This window comes from Oncorhynchus kisutch, linkage group LG13 (assembly GCF_002021735.2).
Source record: "Oncorhynchus kisutch isolate 150728-3 linkage group LG13, Okis_V2, whole genome shotgun sequence".
NCBI classification, from domain to species: Eukaryota; Metazoa; Chordata; class Actinopteri; order Salmoniformes; family Salmonidae; genus Oncorhynchus; species Oncorhynchus kisutch.
This window is the reverse complement of record NC_034186.2, coordinates 44,585,586-44,603,585: the sequence shown is the minus strand read 5'-3', so window position 1 is coordinate 44,603,585 and position 18,000 is coordinate 44,585,586. Positions and strand designations below refer to the sequence as shown.

At 41.9% G+C, this 18,000-nt stretch overlaps 1 protein-coding gene across 1 annotated transcript in view; it reads right to left on the bottom strand.

Annotated features, from left to right (window-relative positions):
• The window catches only part of glis1b (GLIS family zinc finger 1b), a 117,992-nt gene extending 101,112 nt beyond the window's left edge, over positions 1-16,880 (bottom strand). Inside the window, exons 1-2 of the mRNA XM_031786357.1 lie at positions 16,645-16,880; positions 16,146-16,462 (exon numbers count right to left, since the gene is read on the bottom strand). Of these exons, the coding sequence (XP_031642217.1) occupies positions 16,146-16,416 (271 nt within the window). The 5' untranslated portion in view covers positions 16,417-16,462; positions 16,645-16,880. The remainder of the gene's footprint in view (positions 1-16,145; positions 16,463-16,644) is intronic.
• Between the last annotated feature and the right edge of the window lie 1,120 nt (positions 16,881-18,000).

Genomic DNA, 18,000 nt, shown 5'->3' with positions numbered 1-18,000 from the left:
ACGTATACACACTAAGTATCGCACGCACATACCACTCCAGTCACATTCGGTGTTCATGTATCTGTCTGTCTCCGGTTCCCCCCACTGTGCACCCGACTTCAGCTCTGCTCCGTACTTGTTAAACCCAGCTCGCTCCTGTAACTGCCAACAGTATAACCCCCTAAGAGATCCTAAGTGTCTAACATGATGTTTGCATTAAGTAGCTTTTTATATAAACGGACTGCTGAGCCTTGGGGGGGGGGGAAAGGTTTAACATGTAAGCGAAGAGGTGGTGGTGCAAACTATGGGTGACGCAACTTCCCCCAATGCACATTTACAAGGAGACTGACTAGGAGAGTAATCATGGATTTCAATGGGGTTTATCATAGGAGGTTCATCTTTGATATTAAGAAGTTGTTTCAATTACAATTTCAATTAATCTTACCAAACACTTTCCATTGGCCGGGGCAGGTCGGCTTGTGTCAGACAGAAATTGACGACATAGAAAAACAACATCGGGCAAGCCCTAGAGCTCTTACTAAAGACAGAGTAAATAGAATGAGTCAAACAGATGAGTGATGCGATGATGCCTCTCCTATTCCAGTGGAAACTTCTGGAACGAGACAGCAGCTCATCTGTGAGATGTGGTATCCAGCTCCAGAGGGCGAGATCAGGCAAACATCTCTGGGAGAGCAGTCAGGAACATCAGTGTAAACGCAAAAAAAAAAAAAGACCTAAGTCATGATCTCAAATGAGTTTGGTCAGAAGTCCACAGAACACTAACACTAAGATTGAAATAACATCTGACAAACTTCAGAAACATAATCTTCTTATTTAAAGTGGATAGAGTTTTTTTGTTTTATTGTCACATTCCCTGGATAGGTGCAGTGACATGTTTTGTTTTACAGGGTCAGCCATAGTAGTGCGGCACCCCTGGAGAAAATTAGGGTTACATGCCTTGCTCAAGGACACAGTTTTCAACTCGTCAGCACGAACCAGCGACCTTTTGGTTCCTGGCCCAACGCGCTAACCGCTAGGCTACCTGCCGCTCTATATCACTAGGTTAGTTATTCTGGGAGCTGGATGTTGGCAAAATGCAGACAAAAAATAAGACAGAAAATAAGTTAGAAGTATACATAGGGATATGAAGAGAGTCTCTAAGAGTCCGTCCCAAATGGCACCCTATTCCCTATTTAGTGCACTACCCACAGGGCTCTGGTCAAACGTAGAGTACAATAGAGGGTGCCATTTGGGATGAAGCCAGTCTCTTCCTCTAGGTCCCAGACAGGTAGGAGAGCGAAGACAATCTACAGCATTAAGGCGGGAGAAAAGGCAGAAGAAGCCCATCGTGGGAAATTGCATGTCCTTATCAAATTGTGGCATCTCTCCCCTACAATATTAACCATCCCAACAGCGGCCTCTCATTTCAAATCTAATTGAAGTCTGTGTAAATAACCCAAAGCGTACTGGGTAATCACAGCACTGGCACGGAGCCTACGAACTTTATTAACATCCCAGGCCATGTCTCAAATGGCCCCCCATTCCCTACGTAGTGCACCATATAGGGAACGGGGTACAATTTGGGACACAACCCATGTGCTGGGCTGGGCTCTCAGTCGGTTCCTAGTCCCAGTTCAACCATGCTGGTGGATTAACCTGGAGAGGGAACCACCGTCACCCCACGTCCCAGTACTACTCCACTTCCTCCCGGCATATGGTCTACTAGTATGTCTGGGATATGATTAGTGTATTACAGTGAGGACTAAATGAGAGGCACTGAGAGACACCTGTATACCTCAAAGTTGCTGGCTGTATGTTAAGTGTTCTCTGTGTGTGTGTGTGTGTGTGTGTGTGTGTGTGTGTGTGTGTGTGTGTGTGTGTGTGTGTGTGTGTGTGTGTGTGTGTGTGTGTGTGTGTGTGTGTGTGTGTAAGAGAGAGAAGATATTTGTGCATCTGCCTGAATTAATACAATTTTCAATATTCCATCTTTAAGTATGTTGTGTGAGTATGTTATGTGTCTGAGGTCTTGCCATTGGACTCTCATCGAGTAAAACTGGTCGAAGTCAAAAACAGTATCCACATTGCGAGACTGCAAGCAATGCGAGATTGTTTTATTTATTTCACGAATTCAAATGCAATCTTCACTGTAAGAAGCGAAAAGAAACTGGGCAGCACGTTAATTCAAACATGCTCTCTTGGACCAGAATGTTGTTTTAGTTTTCCTCTGAGACCTGTAACCCGTTTTGATTGAATAGGGCCTGTTGTCTTTACACAGCCTCATCGGTTGGATTGGCGCTTTGGCACGGACAACGTTGTAGCCTTGGTGTGGTGTCAAACAAGTTGTCAAAGTGAACCCTGTTCTTAAATTGGAGAGAACAACAAAGTAATCCAAAACCTTTGCCCCAAACACATGTTGACAGGCGGACAAAACAGAGACGAATGCCTCATAACTGCACAATACTGTAAAGCAGGCAAGCAATGTACAGAATTAAAACGTAGGCTATTTTGTCTTACTCTATGACGCAATCATTCATTACGTTTCACATTTTCCTAAATATTACGAGATGATATAGACACATCTGTATCTTGAAAAACACTTAACACACAGCACTTTTCTGAACGTACAAGTCAAATGTAGCGAGGGACAGTAATACAATTTGTCTTTCTTCGGTTTATGATGGACGACAGCCCACATCGTTCACGAGCATTGCGAAAGAAGCAAAGTGTTTTTTCTCTAAACAAACTTAATTCAGTGCTTGCTCATGTGCGGTTATTAGTCCAGGCAGGGGAAAGCTTGGGAGTGTCATTTAATATTGCAGCAAGGCTGGATTGGATTACCCAGGACTAGAGAATAACTAATTCTTCCAGAACGCTGGGCTTTTATTAACGAGCAGTAATAAAATATATAAACTGCACTATTAGACTTTATAATGTCTTTCATAGTCCTCTGGGGCCGAGCCAGCCAATCGCGTCGTCCGCTCAGTGGGCACTGCCCCATGGCAGCTTCCTGGCACAGACGCACAGTGAACAACAGAGAGGATAAAACTGAGCCTTTTGGCTGATTTCTCCCCTTCGCTAATGAAGGCATAAAACAGCTCTGCAAGCATCATGTTTGCCCGTTCTGTTTTTGACCACTCAGATGAAGCCAATGGCTGATTGGCTTGGTGATTAGTCGGTGACATGCCCAGCCTTGTAAAAGCTAGGGCCGTTGGTTTCAGACACTATCCACAAGAGACTGTGCACTGTTATTGTACTGTACATTGGAAGGGAGAGCGAGTTGCTGCTGCAATAAGGTTTGGCCTCAAAAGCTACATTTGCTTGTTGTAAAACTTGCTCATACCAGTAACTACAGGTAAATACCAGCTTAGATATAAGGCATATTCTGGAGCACAAGAGGAGCACTTAGCCACATCTTCAATAGGAGAGAACCAAGCTGACCCACCAACTCAGCGCTGTACTTAAAAAAAAAAAAAAGCAGCCTGGCCCCGGGGAGGAGGAGGCCAAGGGTCAAGTGAAACAAGGCCCTGATGACCACATCTCCGTCGGCCTTTGGACCCATCCATCTTCCTTGGGCCTCTGCTAGCACAGCCTATCGAACTGCCGTCCAGAGCCGAGCAAATTATTTTTCTTCTCTCTCCCCTCTTTGATGAAGCAAGGCAGAGGTGAGCCAAGAACAGCAAGTGCCACAGCCGAGATGTAAATCAAAAAACCACCCGTGCGCTAAAGTCATACACGGAAAGGTCTGGGAGACGCAGTCGCTGTCGTCTGAAAATGCATGAGTAATACAGGCTCTACGGACGTGTGGTTAGCGAAAGGCATATAATGCCTCCCCTGGCACAGAGGGAGAAAGAGAGAGGAGATGGAGAGAGAGAGAGAGAATCATCTCAGCTAAGAGTCAGTGAAAGAGTTCAGGCAAAACAATCAGATCCATTTCACACGGAGGAATTTAATCCGCCATATCAAGACCCCCCCCAAAAAAAGGAGGAACGTGTGGATGAAACTTTATGAGTGATTCTCAAGGCAAAGTTCATGCTAAAAATACATGTTATGATGACATATCTGAGCCAGTGCTGTTTTTTCCTTCGATTAAACCAAGGTCCAACGCGCAATTCCTCTGGTATTCCGAAGAGATTTCGACACTCATTCAAAGCAGATCAGATTTTTGCAGAATGACTGCTGGGGCTACATTGGCAGAGTGCTCTGGCTCTGGAAAGTCAGGATGCCTTTGGTTAGTGTGACATGCCAGTCATACCACACTAATGTAATCACTTTGAGGAGAGGATTCACCAAGAGACAATACATACTGTACTAGTTTACTCACAGAACAGCGAAACAAGTGGAAAAACCTTCTTGGTGAGAGAACTGCTGCCATTTGAGAAGGAAACGATGCAGTAAAAAGTGTTTCACACTACATCTTCAGCACAAAACCGTATTACCCCCCCAAGTCGTATCTGATGGTGTGAGTTGGTGCATGTGTGTTTGTCCATTTGTGTGCGCACGGTGTGTGCGTGTGTGTGTGTGCTCGCTCACATACGTGTGTTTGTGCGCGCACATTCTTGCGTAGGTGTGTTTCCCCGATGGTTGTGTCACAGTTGCTTTTTCAGAGGACACTCAAGAGGAAATGCTCTGTCACTACATAACCTCACACCAATAAACATCGCAAGGTCTTTAAAACAACCTCAGCAAAGCTGATGCAACGCTAGTTCCATCTCCGATCAGCTCTTATTTCCACAAAACGCAATGAGTATTCCTGGGATACCTTTGTGTGACTGAAGAGATTCAACCCACTCTACTGCCAAAGTCAGGGTGCTCTTCCTCTCTCTCTCTGTCTTCTCTCTCTCACTCTCTGTCTGTCTCTGTCTCTCTCGTACGCTATCTCTCTATTTTCTCTTCCCTCTCTCTCTCTCTATTATCTCTTCCCTCTCTCTCTCTGTGTGTGTCTCTCTCTATTATCTCTTCCCTCTCTCTCTCTGTCTCTCTATTTTCTCTTCCCTCTCTCTCTGTGTCTCTCTCTCTATATATCTTCCCTCTCTCTCTCTCTGTGTGTTTCTCTCTCTATTATCTCTTCCCTCTCTCTCTCTTATCTCTTCCCTCTCTCTATTATCTCTTCCCTCTCTCTCTCTCTCTCTCTCTGTGTGTGTGCCTCTCTCTTATCTCTTCCCTCTCTCTCTCGCTCTGTGCCTCTCTATTATATCTTCCCTCTCTCTATTATCGCTTCCCTCTCTCTCTATTATCTCTTCCCTCTCTCTCTCTCTGTGTGTGTCTATCTCTCTAGTATATTCTCTCTCTCTCTCTCTCTATTATCTCTTCCCCCCCCCTCTCTCTCTCTCTCTCTCTCTGATGACTAAGGAAGTGCTTTCATCCAAACCGTGAACATTCCCTCCTCTCCTTTTTTCAGGTCTGACTTCAGGTTTTTACTGGAATACCGCAACAGAGCCATCATCAACCCTGGCTTTATGAATCAATGGAACATACTGCAAACATTACACACCTCCGTCCCAACGTCCGAGGAAGCACCATCCCATTTACCCATGCCTCATGGCTGAGGTCATGTGACTCACACACTGTGAGAGACGTGGGCTGACGTTGGGACTCCTGGCAAAAGGAGTCAGTGGTGTTTGTGTGTGGGTGGGGGGATAAGTGTGTGTGTGCACAACAACACTTGGGTTGCGTTCCAACTGGCACCTATTCCCTTTACAGTGCACTTCTTTTGACCAAAGCACCTATTGCAAATATTTTGAAAAAGTGCACTATATAGGGAATAGGGTGCCATTTGAGAAGCAACCTTGGTGTTTGTATGCAAGCATCTTACATTGGAGTCCAGCACAGAGAACAGAAGATGGAAACAAGATGGTAAAGAACAGCAGCAATGTTCTATGACACAGTAGCAACTAAAAGCATGGGGAATAATGTTTGACTGTTTCCCATAAACACTCAGATTATCACTCCTCAATCAGAGGGCCACAAACGTCTGCTAAGGAAAACACAGGTAACTAAGTCAGTTATGGGGAATTCAACATGGGTGCCAATGCCACTTCATGAAGAGTTGTGGTGTGTGTGTGTGTGTGTGTGTGTGTGTGTGTGTGTGTGTGTGTGTGTGTGTGTGTGTGTGTGTGTGTGTGTGTGTGTGTGTGTGTGTGTGTGTGTGTGTGTGTGTGTGTGTGTGTGTGTGTGTAATGTTATAGCTGCCTCACACTCCAAAGTCGATTACTCATCTTTTCACGAGCTGAATCAACAGACAGACCGGTGCATTTATCTGAGAAAGCGTAGGATTCCAGCACTCTGCTCTAATTAAAACATTTTCCTCAAATAAGCTCATAATCTGCATCCCAAACGGCACCCTATTCCCTATATAGTGCACTACTTTTGACCAGGGCCCATGAGGCTCTAGTCCGAATTAGGAACTAGTGTTAGGCGAATGGGAAAAATCTAGAGTTTTTTAGATGAGTTCCACGTCTTACAAAACCGATCTGTTGCGGGACGAGCATTGCGTATGAGTGACGCCATCTGACTTGAGACAATGCCGCATGTCATGTAAAAAATCTTCCCAGCGTAAAATAGTTCCGGATCGTTCTGATTGTGTTGTGATTGTGACTTCATGTTGTAAAATTTGTCACTGCGGATGTTTCTTTCACATCCTTCCTCGACCTCGACAACGTATACCTTTGGCATGGAAATTTCCTATTCACTTCCATAATTTTTTTTTGCCCGGTACCTGGTTACCTTCAGACCAGTCCGTGACACGTTTGGGGGACAGAGGAAAACGAAAAACACAGTGCTTGTGAGAGTCTCAGCTATTATATTGTAGCCAAAACCACTCAGATGCTACAGACATCAATTGTGGGGGTCGCAGAGCAAAAAGGAAACCTTTCAGATGTTAAAGACGTTTTTGTGAGAAGACCGATTTTCGGGATGTCTCCTGGTCTGACAAACACCGCTCTAGTTCTGCCACCTTCCACCTTCCACCGCAGAAGGCTGATATCAGTGAATGTGGTGGCTTGAGACGCAGCCCCATGCAGAAAACAAGACATCTCTAGCTTTAAAAAAAAAAAAAAAAATTGATGGGGATTTTCTACAATTATTATGCCAATTAGATTACCGCTCGGACACCGCTCGGACCCGAACTGTCACATAATGGGGATTTAGTCAGAGACACTGAGATATGATTGGTGTGTTGAATTCCTGATGTGTTCCATATGGAATTATCCATATGGGCTCTCGAGGGGAGACCCAGAGTGAGAGTCAGTGAGATAGAGCCAGAGCTGAACGGGTTTGAATCAATAGTGACTCCTTCCTCCGCACTAGCAGAATGGACCGGCCCAGCAGCCAGAGATAATAACAAATATGGCTTAGACTAAAGGCCTTCTTTCATCAGAACCGCTAAGTGGGATTGGGGATATTCAAAGAAAAGTGTGTTGTTATGCCATAAGAAATGTTTGAAGTGAAATGAGAGGAATATATTATCTTCTTTTTGTGCAGCACAATCTTCATTCTAATCCCCAAACTCCAGTTACCGGTTTTGTTTCAATAACTAGGTCCCTTAAAGTCCAACCCTAGTTGTTGTAAACCTTTGGAAAATGAATTGTAATCAAATAGTGATGTTAAATGTTCAAATTGAAACAGATATTATAGTCGCAGGGAGAAGAACGATTTGCATGAGATCTGTATACTTTGTTGGTCTATGGAATCCTGATGTACTGTCTACAGAACCTTCTATAGGATTTTCAGGGAAGCAGGCCAGGTATTGCTTCAGTTACGGTAGTGTGCTCAGTCCGTGGCAATACCCTTAACAAAGGAAACAGCAGTTAATCTGCAGTGTAGCCTACCTTGAGGCTACTGCACTATACATATCAGTGCCCACCAGCAAATACAATATTATCTAGCATAGACAAATGGCCTCCTCGCGATCATGTTTTTTAAGCTTGTATTTTTTTATTTATTTGATACCTTATTAAAGTTTCTCCCGGCTTGGCCAATGTTGCCGGAGATTCTATGGTTTTGTCCCAAATCTCAGCCTAGTCCCTAAATAGTGCACTACTACTGAAAATCACTCCGCTCTCAGTAGCTATTACGCACTGGCTACTATGGCAAATTATGCTCAATTAACTGAGCAAATGTACTCCAACTAGCAGCCTTGTGGTAACTGGTTTGAATGGCCATACGTTAGCTAGTTTGCCAGTTTATTGATGAAGTTGTACGGCACCAAAGTTATGGGACTGTTCTCAGAATTCCGCATGTATCTGACTCTGACAGCTGGCACTGTCCCTCACTACTTTGTAACATTTGGCCAACACGATAACGTCGCAATGAAGAGTCAGCTGTGCTGTAGAACTCAGCGCACTAATCACGGCAGAACAGATATCACGAAAACTAATTTGTGCATTAGCTAGAACTTCACTACAAGTTAGCTAGCTAGCTAGAGGGAGTATTCAGGATTAAGTGTATGAACTGACGTTGTTAGCATCCCTGCCTTTCAATTCATATTGATTGATTTGAGATTGGTTCAGCCAGCAAGCAGAAATATTGATTCTACCACTACAAATAATCTTACCTAGATGTATAATTATGTAATGAAGACTTGTCAATATTAGCTACAGGTTTATTGTTTTTGGTAAGATGAACTGACTTTTTGAGGACGAAAGGGGGTTCAGTGGACAATGTCACCTCGGTAACATCTTTCAATGTTAGGACAGCATATTGTAGCCAAACTTCTTTTTAGCCATCCCATGAGTTTGCAAGTTCAGACATTTCAGTGCAGATCAAATCAAATCAAAATGTACTAGTTACATCTGCCGAATATACCACGTGTACTGTAGACCTTACAGTGAAATGCTTACTTACAAGCCCTTAACCAACAATGCAGTTAAGAAAAATAAGTGTTAAGAAAGTATTTACTAAAATAAACTGAAGTAAAAAAATTAATTAATTAAAAAGAAGAAAATAGCAAAATCACAAATAATTAAAGAGCAACAATAAAATAACAGTAAAGAGGCAATATACAGAGGGTACCGGTACAGAGTCAATGTGCGGGGGCACAGGTTAGTTGTAATTGTGGCAATACGTACATGCAGGTAGAGGTAAATTGACTATGCATATATAATAAACAGAGAGTAGCAGCAGTGTAAAAATCAGGGTAGCCATCTGATTAGCTTTTCAGGAGTCTTATGGCTTTGGGGTAGAAGCTGTTAAGAAGCCTTTTGGGCCTAGACTTGGCGTTCCGGTACCGGTTGCCATGCAGTAGCAGAGAGAACATTCTATGACTAGGGTGGCTGGAGTCTTTGGCAATTTTTAGGGTCTTCTCTGACACCGCCGAGTATAGAGATCCTGGTTGACAGGTGGCTTGGCCCCAGTAATGTACTGGGCGGTACGCAGTACCCTCTGTAGTGCCTTGCGGTCGGAGGCCGAGCAATTGCCATACCAGACGGTGATGCAAACAGTCAGGATGCTCTCAATGGTGCAGTTGTATAACTTTTTGAGGATCTGAGGACCCATGCCAAATAAAGGGCTCTGACCTCCTCCCTATAGGATATCTCATCGTTGTCGGTGATCAGGCCTACCACTGTTGTGTCGTCGGCAAACTTAATGATGGTGTTGAGTCGTGCTTGGCCATGCAGTCATGGATGAACAAGGAGTACAGGAGGGTACGGCGTACACACCCCTGTGGGGCCCCCGTGTTGAGGATCAGCGTGGCAGATGTGTTGTTACCTACCCTTACCACCTGGGGGCAGCCCGTCAGGAAGTCCAGAATCCAGTAGCAGAGGGAGGTGTTTAGTCCCAGGGTCCTTAACTTAGTGATGATCTTTGAGGGCTCTATGGTGTTAAACGCTGAGCTGTAGTCAATGAATAGCATTCTCACGTAGGTGTTCCTTTTGTCCAGGTGGGGAGTGCAATGGAGATTGCGTCATGTGTGGATCTGTTGGGGCAGTATGCAAAATTGGAGTGGGTCTAGGGTTTCTGGGATAATGGTGTTGATGTGAGCCATGACCAGCCTTTCAAAGCACTTCATGGCTACAGACGTGGCTGTGCTTCACTTTGTAGTTCGTAATAGTTTACAAGCCCTGCCACATCTGACGAGCGTCAGAGCCGGTGTAGTCGGATTCAATGCTAGACCTGTATTGACGCTTTGCCTGTTTGATGGTTCATCGGAGGGCATTACGGGATGTCTTATAAGCATCCGGGTTAGAGTCCCGCTCCTTGAAAGCGGCAGCTTTAGCTCAGTGCAGATGTAGCCTGTATTCCATGGTTTCTGGTTGGGGTATGTACATACGGTCATTGTTTTGACGACATCATCGATGCACTTATTGATGAAGTCAGTGACTGATGTGATGTACTCCTCAATGCCATCGGAAGAATCCCGGAACATATTCCAGTCTGTGCTAGCAAAACAGTCCTGTAGTTTAGCATCTGCGTCATCTGACCACTTCTGTATTGGGCGAGTCACTGGTACTTCCTGCTTTAGTTTTTTCTTGTAAGCAGGAATCAGGATAGTATTATGGTCAGATTTGCGAAATGAACGGCGAGAGAGAGCTTTGTACACGTCTCTGTGTGTGGAATAAAGGTGGTCTAGAGTTTGTTTTCCTCTGGTTGCACATGTAACATGCTGGTATAAATGAGGTCAAATGGATGTAAGTTTCCCTGCATTAAAGTCCCCGGCCACTAGGAGTGCCACCTCTGGATGAGCATTTTCTAGTTTGTTTATGGCCTTATACAGCTTGTTGAGTGCGGTCTTAATGCCAGCATCAGCTTGTGGAGGTAAATAGACAGCTACGAAAAACTATAGATGAAAACTCTCTTGGTAAATAGTGTGGTTTACAGCTTATACTCTACCTCAGGCGAGCAAAACCTCAAGACTTCCTTAATATTAAATTTCGTGCACAAGCTGTTATTGTCAAATAGACACAGACCACCACCCCTTGTTTTACCGGACGCAGCTGTTCTATCTTGCTGATGGACTGAAAACCCAGCCAACTGTATGCTATACATGTCATCATTCAGCCACGACTCGGTGAAACATAAGATATTACAGTTTTTAATGTCCGGTTGGTAGGAGAGTCTTGATCGGAACTCATCCACTTTATTATCCAATGATTGCACATTGGCTAATAGGACGGATGGTAGAGGCAGATTTCCCCCTCGCCGTCAGGATCCTTACAAGGCACCCCAACCTATGTCCCCTATACCTCTCTCTCTTCTTCATGCGAATGACGGGGATTTGGGCCTTGTCCGGTGTCTGAAGTAAATCCTTCGCATGCGACTCTTTCTTATATCTCTCAAACATAGGACAGACACTTCAAAACATACTTACATTTGATGATCTGTTTTTACATGTATGAATCTGTTATTCAACGTGTTTCTATGGGCTAATAACATTAAGTCCAAATTCATTGTTTCATCAAATCATTTGTCCTAAAATTCTAAATCAAATAGCTAAATGATCCATGGTATGATCATCATAAAACAATTAAGGCTTCGACACGAGATTAAGGCATGGACATTTCTGATGGTTTCGCATGGTTCGCATTGTTGTCTCTACAACTCTTCTGATGAAGCCCTTTGTCTGGAAAGAAATTTGCCATATTCTTCTATCATGACATGTAACGTTTCATTTCTTGTATAAAAGACATACAATAAAGGCAGGGCAGAAAAGTTCACTTTCTCTGAATAAATGTTTGATAAATGTATGCTCTTTACTCTAAAACCATTGTCTCCCCTCCGCACAGAGAGAGGTTCATCATCTGTTGAGTCCAGGCTATCTATGGTATAAATCTAAAATAATGGTCCAACATTCCTATAGTCTCATCCAGAGACAGGCGAATGAAATAAGATTAGGCTGAAATGAAGCACGATACTAAAGCCTGATGAGCCCTATAGATCATTTACATGTACTGTCTATAGATTCAGTACTGTAAAACACACCACAATGTGAGCATAGGGATTAGGGCTGAGGCACTACCCTAAGAAAGAGGCTGAACTCTGCTAAGACTAAAACAAATATGTGAAACTATTCCACAAACCTTTACCCCAAACAAAGAACTCAATCGCTGTTATTGCTTAGGAACATATTTTTGTCTGCTATAAAAATACCTTTGGACAGCTGAAGCAAGCAAAAAAAATGTATATGTGGGCATGTTTACCTTTCATAAATATTTCTAAATGCACAACACTGAATAATCATCTAAATGTCTTTCAAGAAAATGAAAAAAGGACTATAACTGTATCTCCTGAATATTCATCCACACAGACCATAACTTCATCCACAACATATCTTGAATTCCCACATTCCCACATTCAACAACAAATCCAGTACAAAAGCATCGTAAAGACAATGTCATGATTCATGTTGGTCTGGGACGATGGTGAGGGCACAACGGTGCTCAGCTCAGAGGAGTCAGTCCACATAAATGCTGAGACACATTCAGAGAGACATATGGTTTGTGTTTGGCCAGGAAAAACAATAATCAAATCCTTTGAGCCTCTTTTTGTTAAAGGATGACCTGCTAATATAAAAGTGGGTTTTGTATCATCATAATTTAGGATGAGGGAGTAATTAAATCTGCCCTCTCTCTGCTGCACAACAACAACATAATTTCATATCTTCTCAACAGGATGTAAAGTAGCCTAGGATTTCACACATGAAGTAGACCAGGCTTTCCCCCCACATAATCCGGGGTAGGTATACAATGGTGTCTGTCTATATACAATTATGGGCACCCTTGATAAAGATGAGCAAAAAGTCATACAAATACTAAGCCATATTGTATGAAATGTTTTGTGACAATAATAATATATTATACGAATACAATTGCTCAGATAAAGATTTTGTTAGACCATTCCTCCATACAGAATCTTTCCAGATCCTTGATATCCTTCGTCTGCGCTTATGGACGGCCCTCTTCAAATCAAACCACAGGTTTTCAATGGGGTTCAAGTCCGGAGACTGAGATTACCATTGCAAACTGTTGATTTTGTGGTCAATTAACCTTTTTTTGTGGATTTTGATGTGTGCTTGGGGTTATTGTCTTACTGGAAGATCCACTTGCGGCCAATGTTTGGCCTCTTGGCAGAGGCTACCAGGTCTTTGGCTAGGACGTCCTGGTACTGGGTAAAGTTCATGATGCCATTGACCTTGACAAGGGCCCCATGACCAGTGGAAGCAAAATAGCCCCATAACATCCAAGATCCACCACCATATTAAAATAGTATACTGTATGCATTGGTTGAAGCTCAATGTTAAATTCCAATCTCCCTACTGTCATATCTAAGCCAATATGACACCAATGTTGTAGAAAATTAGCAAATCAACTTGATTGGAGGTACACAACACACTCCCAGCCTCTCGCCATGAGCCATCTGGCCGTTACCAAGAACCACATACCGAATTGGGTCATTGGCATTAGGAAAAAAACAAACAATTTCTTGCCCTGACCTAGCTGAATATCTAGGCATCAGTAAGTACGAGACTACACCATCCATAAAGTGACCATTAGACTTGCCACCTTTCGGACTGAATATGTTTGTAGGGGCAACTGTTTTGATTTCTGCCCATTAAGAACCAATGATGTGCTACCTTTTTGTAGAACTTCTGACAATGCTAACATCTTTTCAGTTCTAAAATCAGGCCAAAGCCCTTGGGTTGCACAGAAACAGCGCTAGTAGCTCGCTAACACCAGTTGGATGAGTGGCAAGCTACAAGCAAAGGAAGCTAGCTATACTTTACTATGGAAGGTGTTTCACGTGGTTGAAGTTATCTGTGTAAACTGTTGGCCTTGAAACTTGCGTGTAATCAGAACACAACCACATAAGCACAAACAAGATAGCGAATGTCCTTAGCCGCTATTGCCAGTTAGCTAACCTACTAACATTAGCCAGTAACATTAGCTAGTTAGCTAAAAGCCAACAAGACTGTAACATTAGCTGTATGGACAGATTGCGATGCACCGGGACAACTCAATGTTGAAAATATCTCCCACATTCTTCCAAAAAAGCACAGCTAGCTAGCTAGCTAGCTAAGTAAAGATCATAGTCAACACCAAACTTTGGGAAACTGCCACACTGCTAATGTATAATACACGTAATGGGCATTGCTCATCTAACGTTAACATTAGCTAACGTTACTCCAAACACTAGGCAACATGGCTTGAATCCTAAGCAACCTGCATACACATTGTTTGAAGTACAATATATCAACATTGCTACTGTAGTGCTGGAAAACCTTGGTAGAGCATGGGTGGGGTAGGCATTGCAGTGCTCGTTTTTCCTTTCTTTTTTGGCCTCTGACTAATGCCTACTTCTCACTTAACATTGTTATTCATGTTTTATTTTACAGTAGGTATGGGATTCTTTTCTGCTTATGCATCCTTATTTCATCAGCAAAGAGTTCTATTTTCATGTCATCCAACAAATGTAAAAAACTGGAGTTTGCTAAACGGCACTGGCACTTGGATTGAAACTGGTGTTATAGTCTGATGATATGAAAATAGAGCTCTTTAGCAACGTACACCAGTGGTGAGTTTGGTGTTGAAATAAGGATGCATAAGTAGAAAATATATATATTTTTAAATTCAGCATTCAATATTAGATATAGCTCAGTATTTGTATTACTTATTTTATACAGTCTTTTTCCCCTCATCTTTATCAAAGGCGCCAATCATTTTGGACCTGACTGTATGTATCTGACCGTTGTTTCAAGACAAGGGTATGAAAGGGTCTGAAGACTAGTCACTGCACTCAAGGCCTGTGCATGATTCACAGTCAAAAATGATTTATGATTGAAAAAAATTAGAATATCAAACAAAACAACTGAATTTTTCAGTTCAACAAATTCTATATTTCTGAATGATGAAAAGGATAAAAAAGATAATTTTATCTTCAAAGCATGCCAGAAAGAAAATACAAAATAATACTGTATGTTTGACATAGATTTGAAGCAGACGGTATGCGTGTGTAACTAACGGCAGGGTATCAAACCCAGACCGTCTGCACAACTCACCATCAACATGTTAGCCCACTGAGCTAACGTTTTAGGGGTTAGACATAGGTGCTAACACAAGTATTTAAGTCCCAGACAAGATACTTGCCACATAATACCGCTACATCATGAAGCACTACCTGCATTCATCCCAGTACAAAATATCCAATAATTATTTAAACAATTTAATGTTTGTTAATAAACCTGAGTGAGGAGGTTACAAATTAGATTATAGAAAAGCCTTGAGGAATGTTTATTAATCTCAATGATGCTTAAAATTCAAACTATTTTAGGTAATTCACCAAACAAATGACATTTAATCTTAAAATATCTACTATTACATTTACGCTTAAAATGTATTTCTTAAAATAAACATGTGCTAATGGGCTACATAAATAATGTTCTATTAAATGTGTCTATTGAAGCTAGTTCGTACCTATCCAATGACAGTATGTTATCTATAACAGCTCAATGAAATGGTATCCGCTCATATACTCCAGAGATGTCCGCATCTGTCCACCTCAATCTGTCCTCATACAGAACTTGTTAAATTAAGCACTGTTCCCTAAAGTGAGTGCAGTCACATCTGTTGATGATCCATAGAGGAGAAGTCAAAGTGCTCCATTCTCGGGCTGTCCCTTCACATGTATCACTTCAATCCCTTCACAGGGCTGCGCTGTGTGGCTGAGATGACTTTGATTGTGGTGCTCTTCATGAAATTGGCAAGACTATACATCAGTGACCTCTGCACTTAATTAATGAGGTTGTTATCAACAGTAGAATCCACAACTGCAAACACAGATCTGTCAACTAAATATACAGTGGATCAAAGAGGAAGAGCATTGCACTTATAAAGACTCCATATGTGGCCAACCAGAAACTCTGGCACAATTTCAGAGTAACCAGATGGATGGGCTGGAAGGAATGACAATAAGGGCTGGAAGGAATGACAATAATAAGATATTATTTGATACACTTATAACAAATAGAATCCCTGTTAGCATAAAAAGTGCAAATTAGAAGCTACAAATGTTAGTCATTGTGTTAAAATTTCCCCAATATTCGCATGATACAATTTAGATTTAGACCGCACGTTTCACCACCCCAAAAAAACTGTTGCTTTAAACACCTAGATTTTACTGATAAAATACATTATGCGATACAGATGAGCGCGTTGAATCAAAGGTTAGGCCTTTACCTTGTTCGGGGGAGAGAGAGAAGCAGGCGCGGGGAGATTTGGCTGTCAAAAGGCCTTTCTCTTGAGATCCATAGCGCTCTTCTGGCGCGGCATGCCGCTTTGGACTCGGACATTGCATATGACTCTGGGCTCCAAAACCGTCGTTCCCGATGCGTCTGGCGCAGATGTCCGATTTACTGCTGTACATGGAGAGAGTCAGTCCCGTGAAGTCTGAAAACGATGGGGTTTGGCAGTGACTGACCATCCCGAAGAGTGCTGAGGATTTCTGCATCGGAATTTCGTTGTTCCCAGTGTGTATTTTCTGTGTTCACATTTACCTGTGTTCGGGACAGAAAATCAAATTTCCTCTTTAAAAGATTTGAAGACACATCAAACCATCTCCTAAACGTTTGGCATTGTTTTCCGAATTGTAAAATAACATGGAATCTTTGGGGATGATAAATGCAAGAATATACACTGACAAGAAGTGAATGATCTTCATTCTCTTGACGACACCTACCTTATCCGACTAATGAACCGTCAAAAGGGGGAGAATATGTATAGCCTATGGTCGGACTCGGTGTACATCAACATCGTCGGCCAAATGCGAAGAAAAGCACGTCTTAACCAACAGCATCCTTTCTGCTTCCATAAACTTTTAACACTTTTCTGAAGTATCAATTCTCAGCATCCAAAACATGCGTCTTCCCTTTGACTGACATCTGATGCATCCACTGAGTCGGCAGTATTCGAGTCATTGCGTCTCTGCGCCAATGAAGGCACTGTCAGTTGGCCAATGGGAGGATATGAAGATATTGATCGAGGAGAGTCGTTTTACGGGGAGAGAAAACTGATGTGCTATTGACGAAACAGCAGATCATGGACAGGTGCCAAGTAAATTATGAGCAAATATCACTACAACCCATATGGCTTTAGGTTATTTAGGACTACAGGCACTTGTAGGGTACTGCAAACTTCAGTTAGAAATCGATTAGGATTAAGGGAACATTTATTTTATATGACAAAGACAAATAAGGGAACATGTTGGAGGGGGATTTCATTGAAATGTATGGTAGCTCTGGTTCACATTGTGATTTGTTTAATAATTTTTTACTAAGAAACTATAAAAAGGAAATAGAACAACTGTCGATGATTTCATAATTATTCTTTAAAAGACAGTGCACACGCACGCACACACGGGCAATATAATAAGTAATCTAATTTATGTGACAACATCGATGTTGTTAGCTCAATGTGTGACTTTTAGTTGTTCGTTTTATTTTCAAAGGAAGCACATTATTGAAGTATTCAATGTATTTTATTTGAGTTTGTAAGCCTAACCTGACAGTTGTTATAATTGTATTTTTTATTTCCGTCAAATTGTTTGTGTAGGTCAGGGAATTGGAAAGCCTATATGCTTATTTTTCAGAAATTACAGCGTATATCGTATGTTGTTAAGGCATGCACCTATGCATCTGTCTCGTATTAGGTCAGTTTAAAAGTAAGAATTATCATGTGTTGCAAAAATAGACTACAATTATAAGGCCTATGTGAACTAAGCCTGTTCGAGAAAATTATAGGCCTAAAGACGTCCATCCATATTAACATGAATCACCTAAACAAATGATGCATTTGATTTGTAAAAATAAATACATTTAACAATATAGGCCTATACCTATGAATTGGATAAGCATGATAGCACATGCTGTGAGGTTGAGGGTCTAGGATTGAAATTTTAAAGAAAATAATAATAATAATGTGAAATATATTATAATATTTGTATTATATTATTATATATTTCTCTTAAATAAAATATAGGATGTGAATACCCATAGCCATTCGAGCATATTCGTAATTTAGATAATTATTTAGAAAT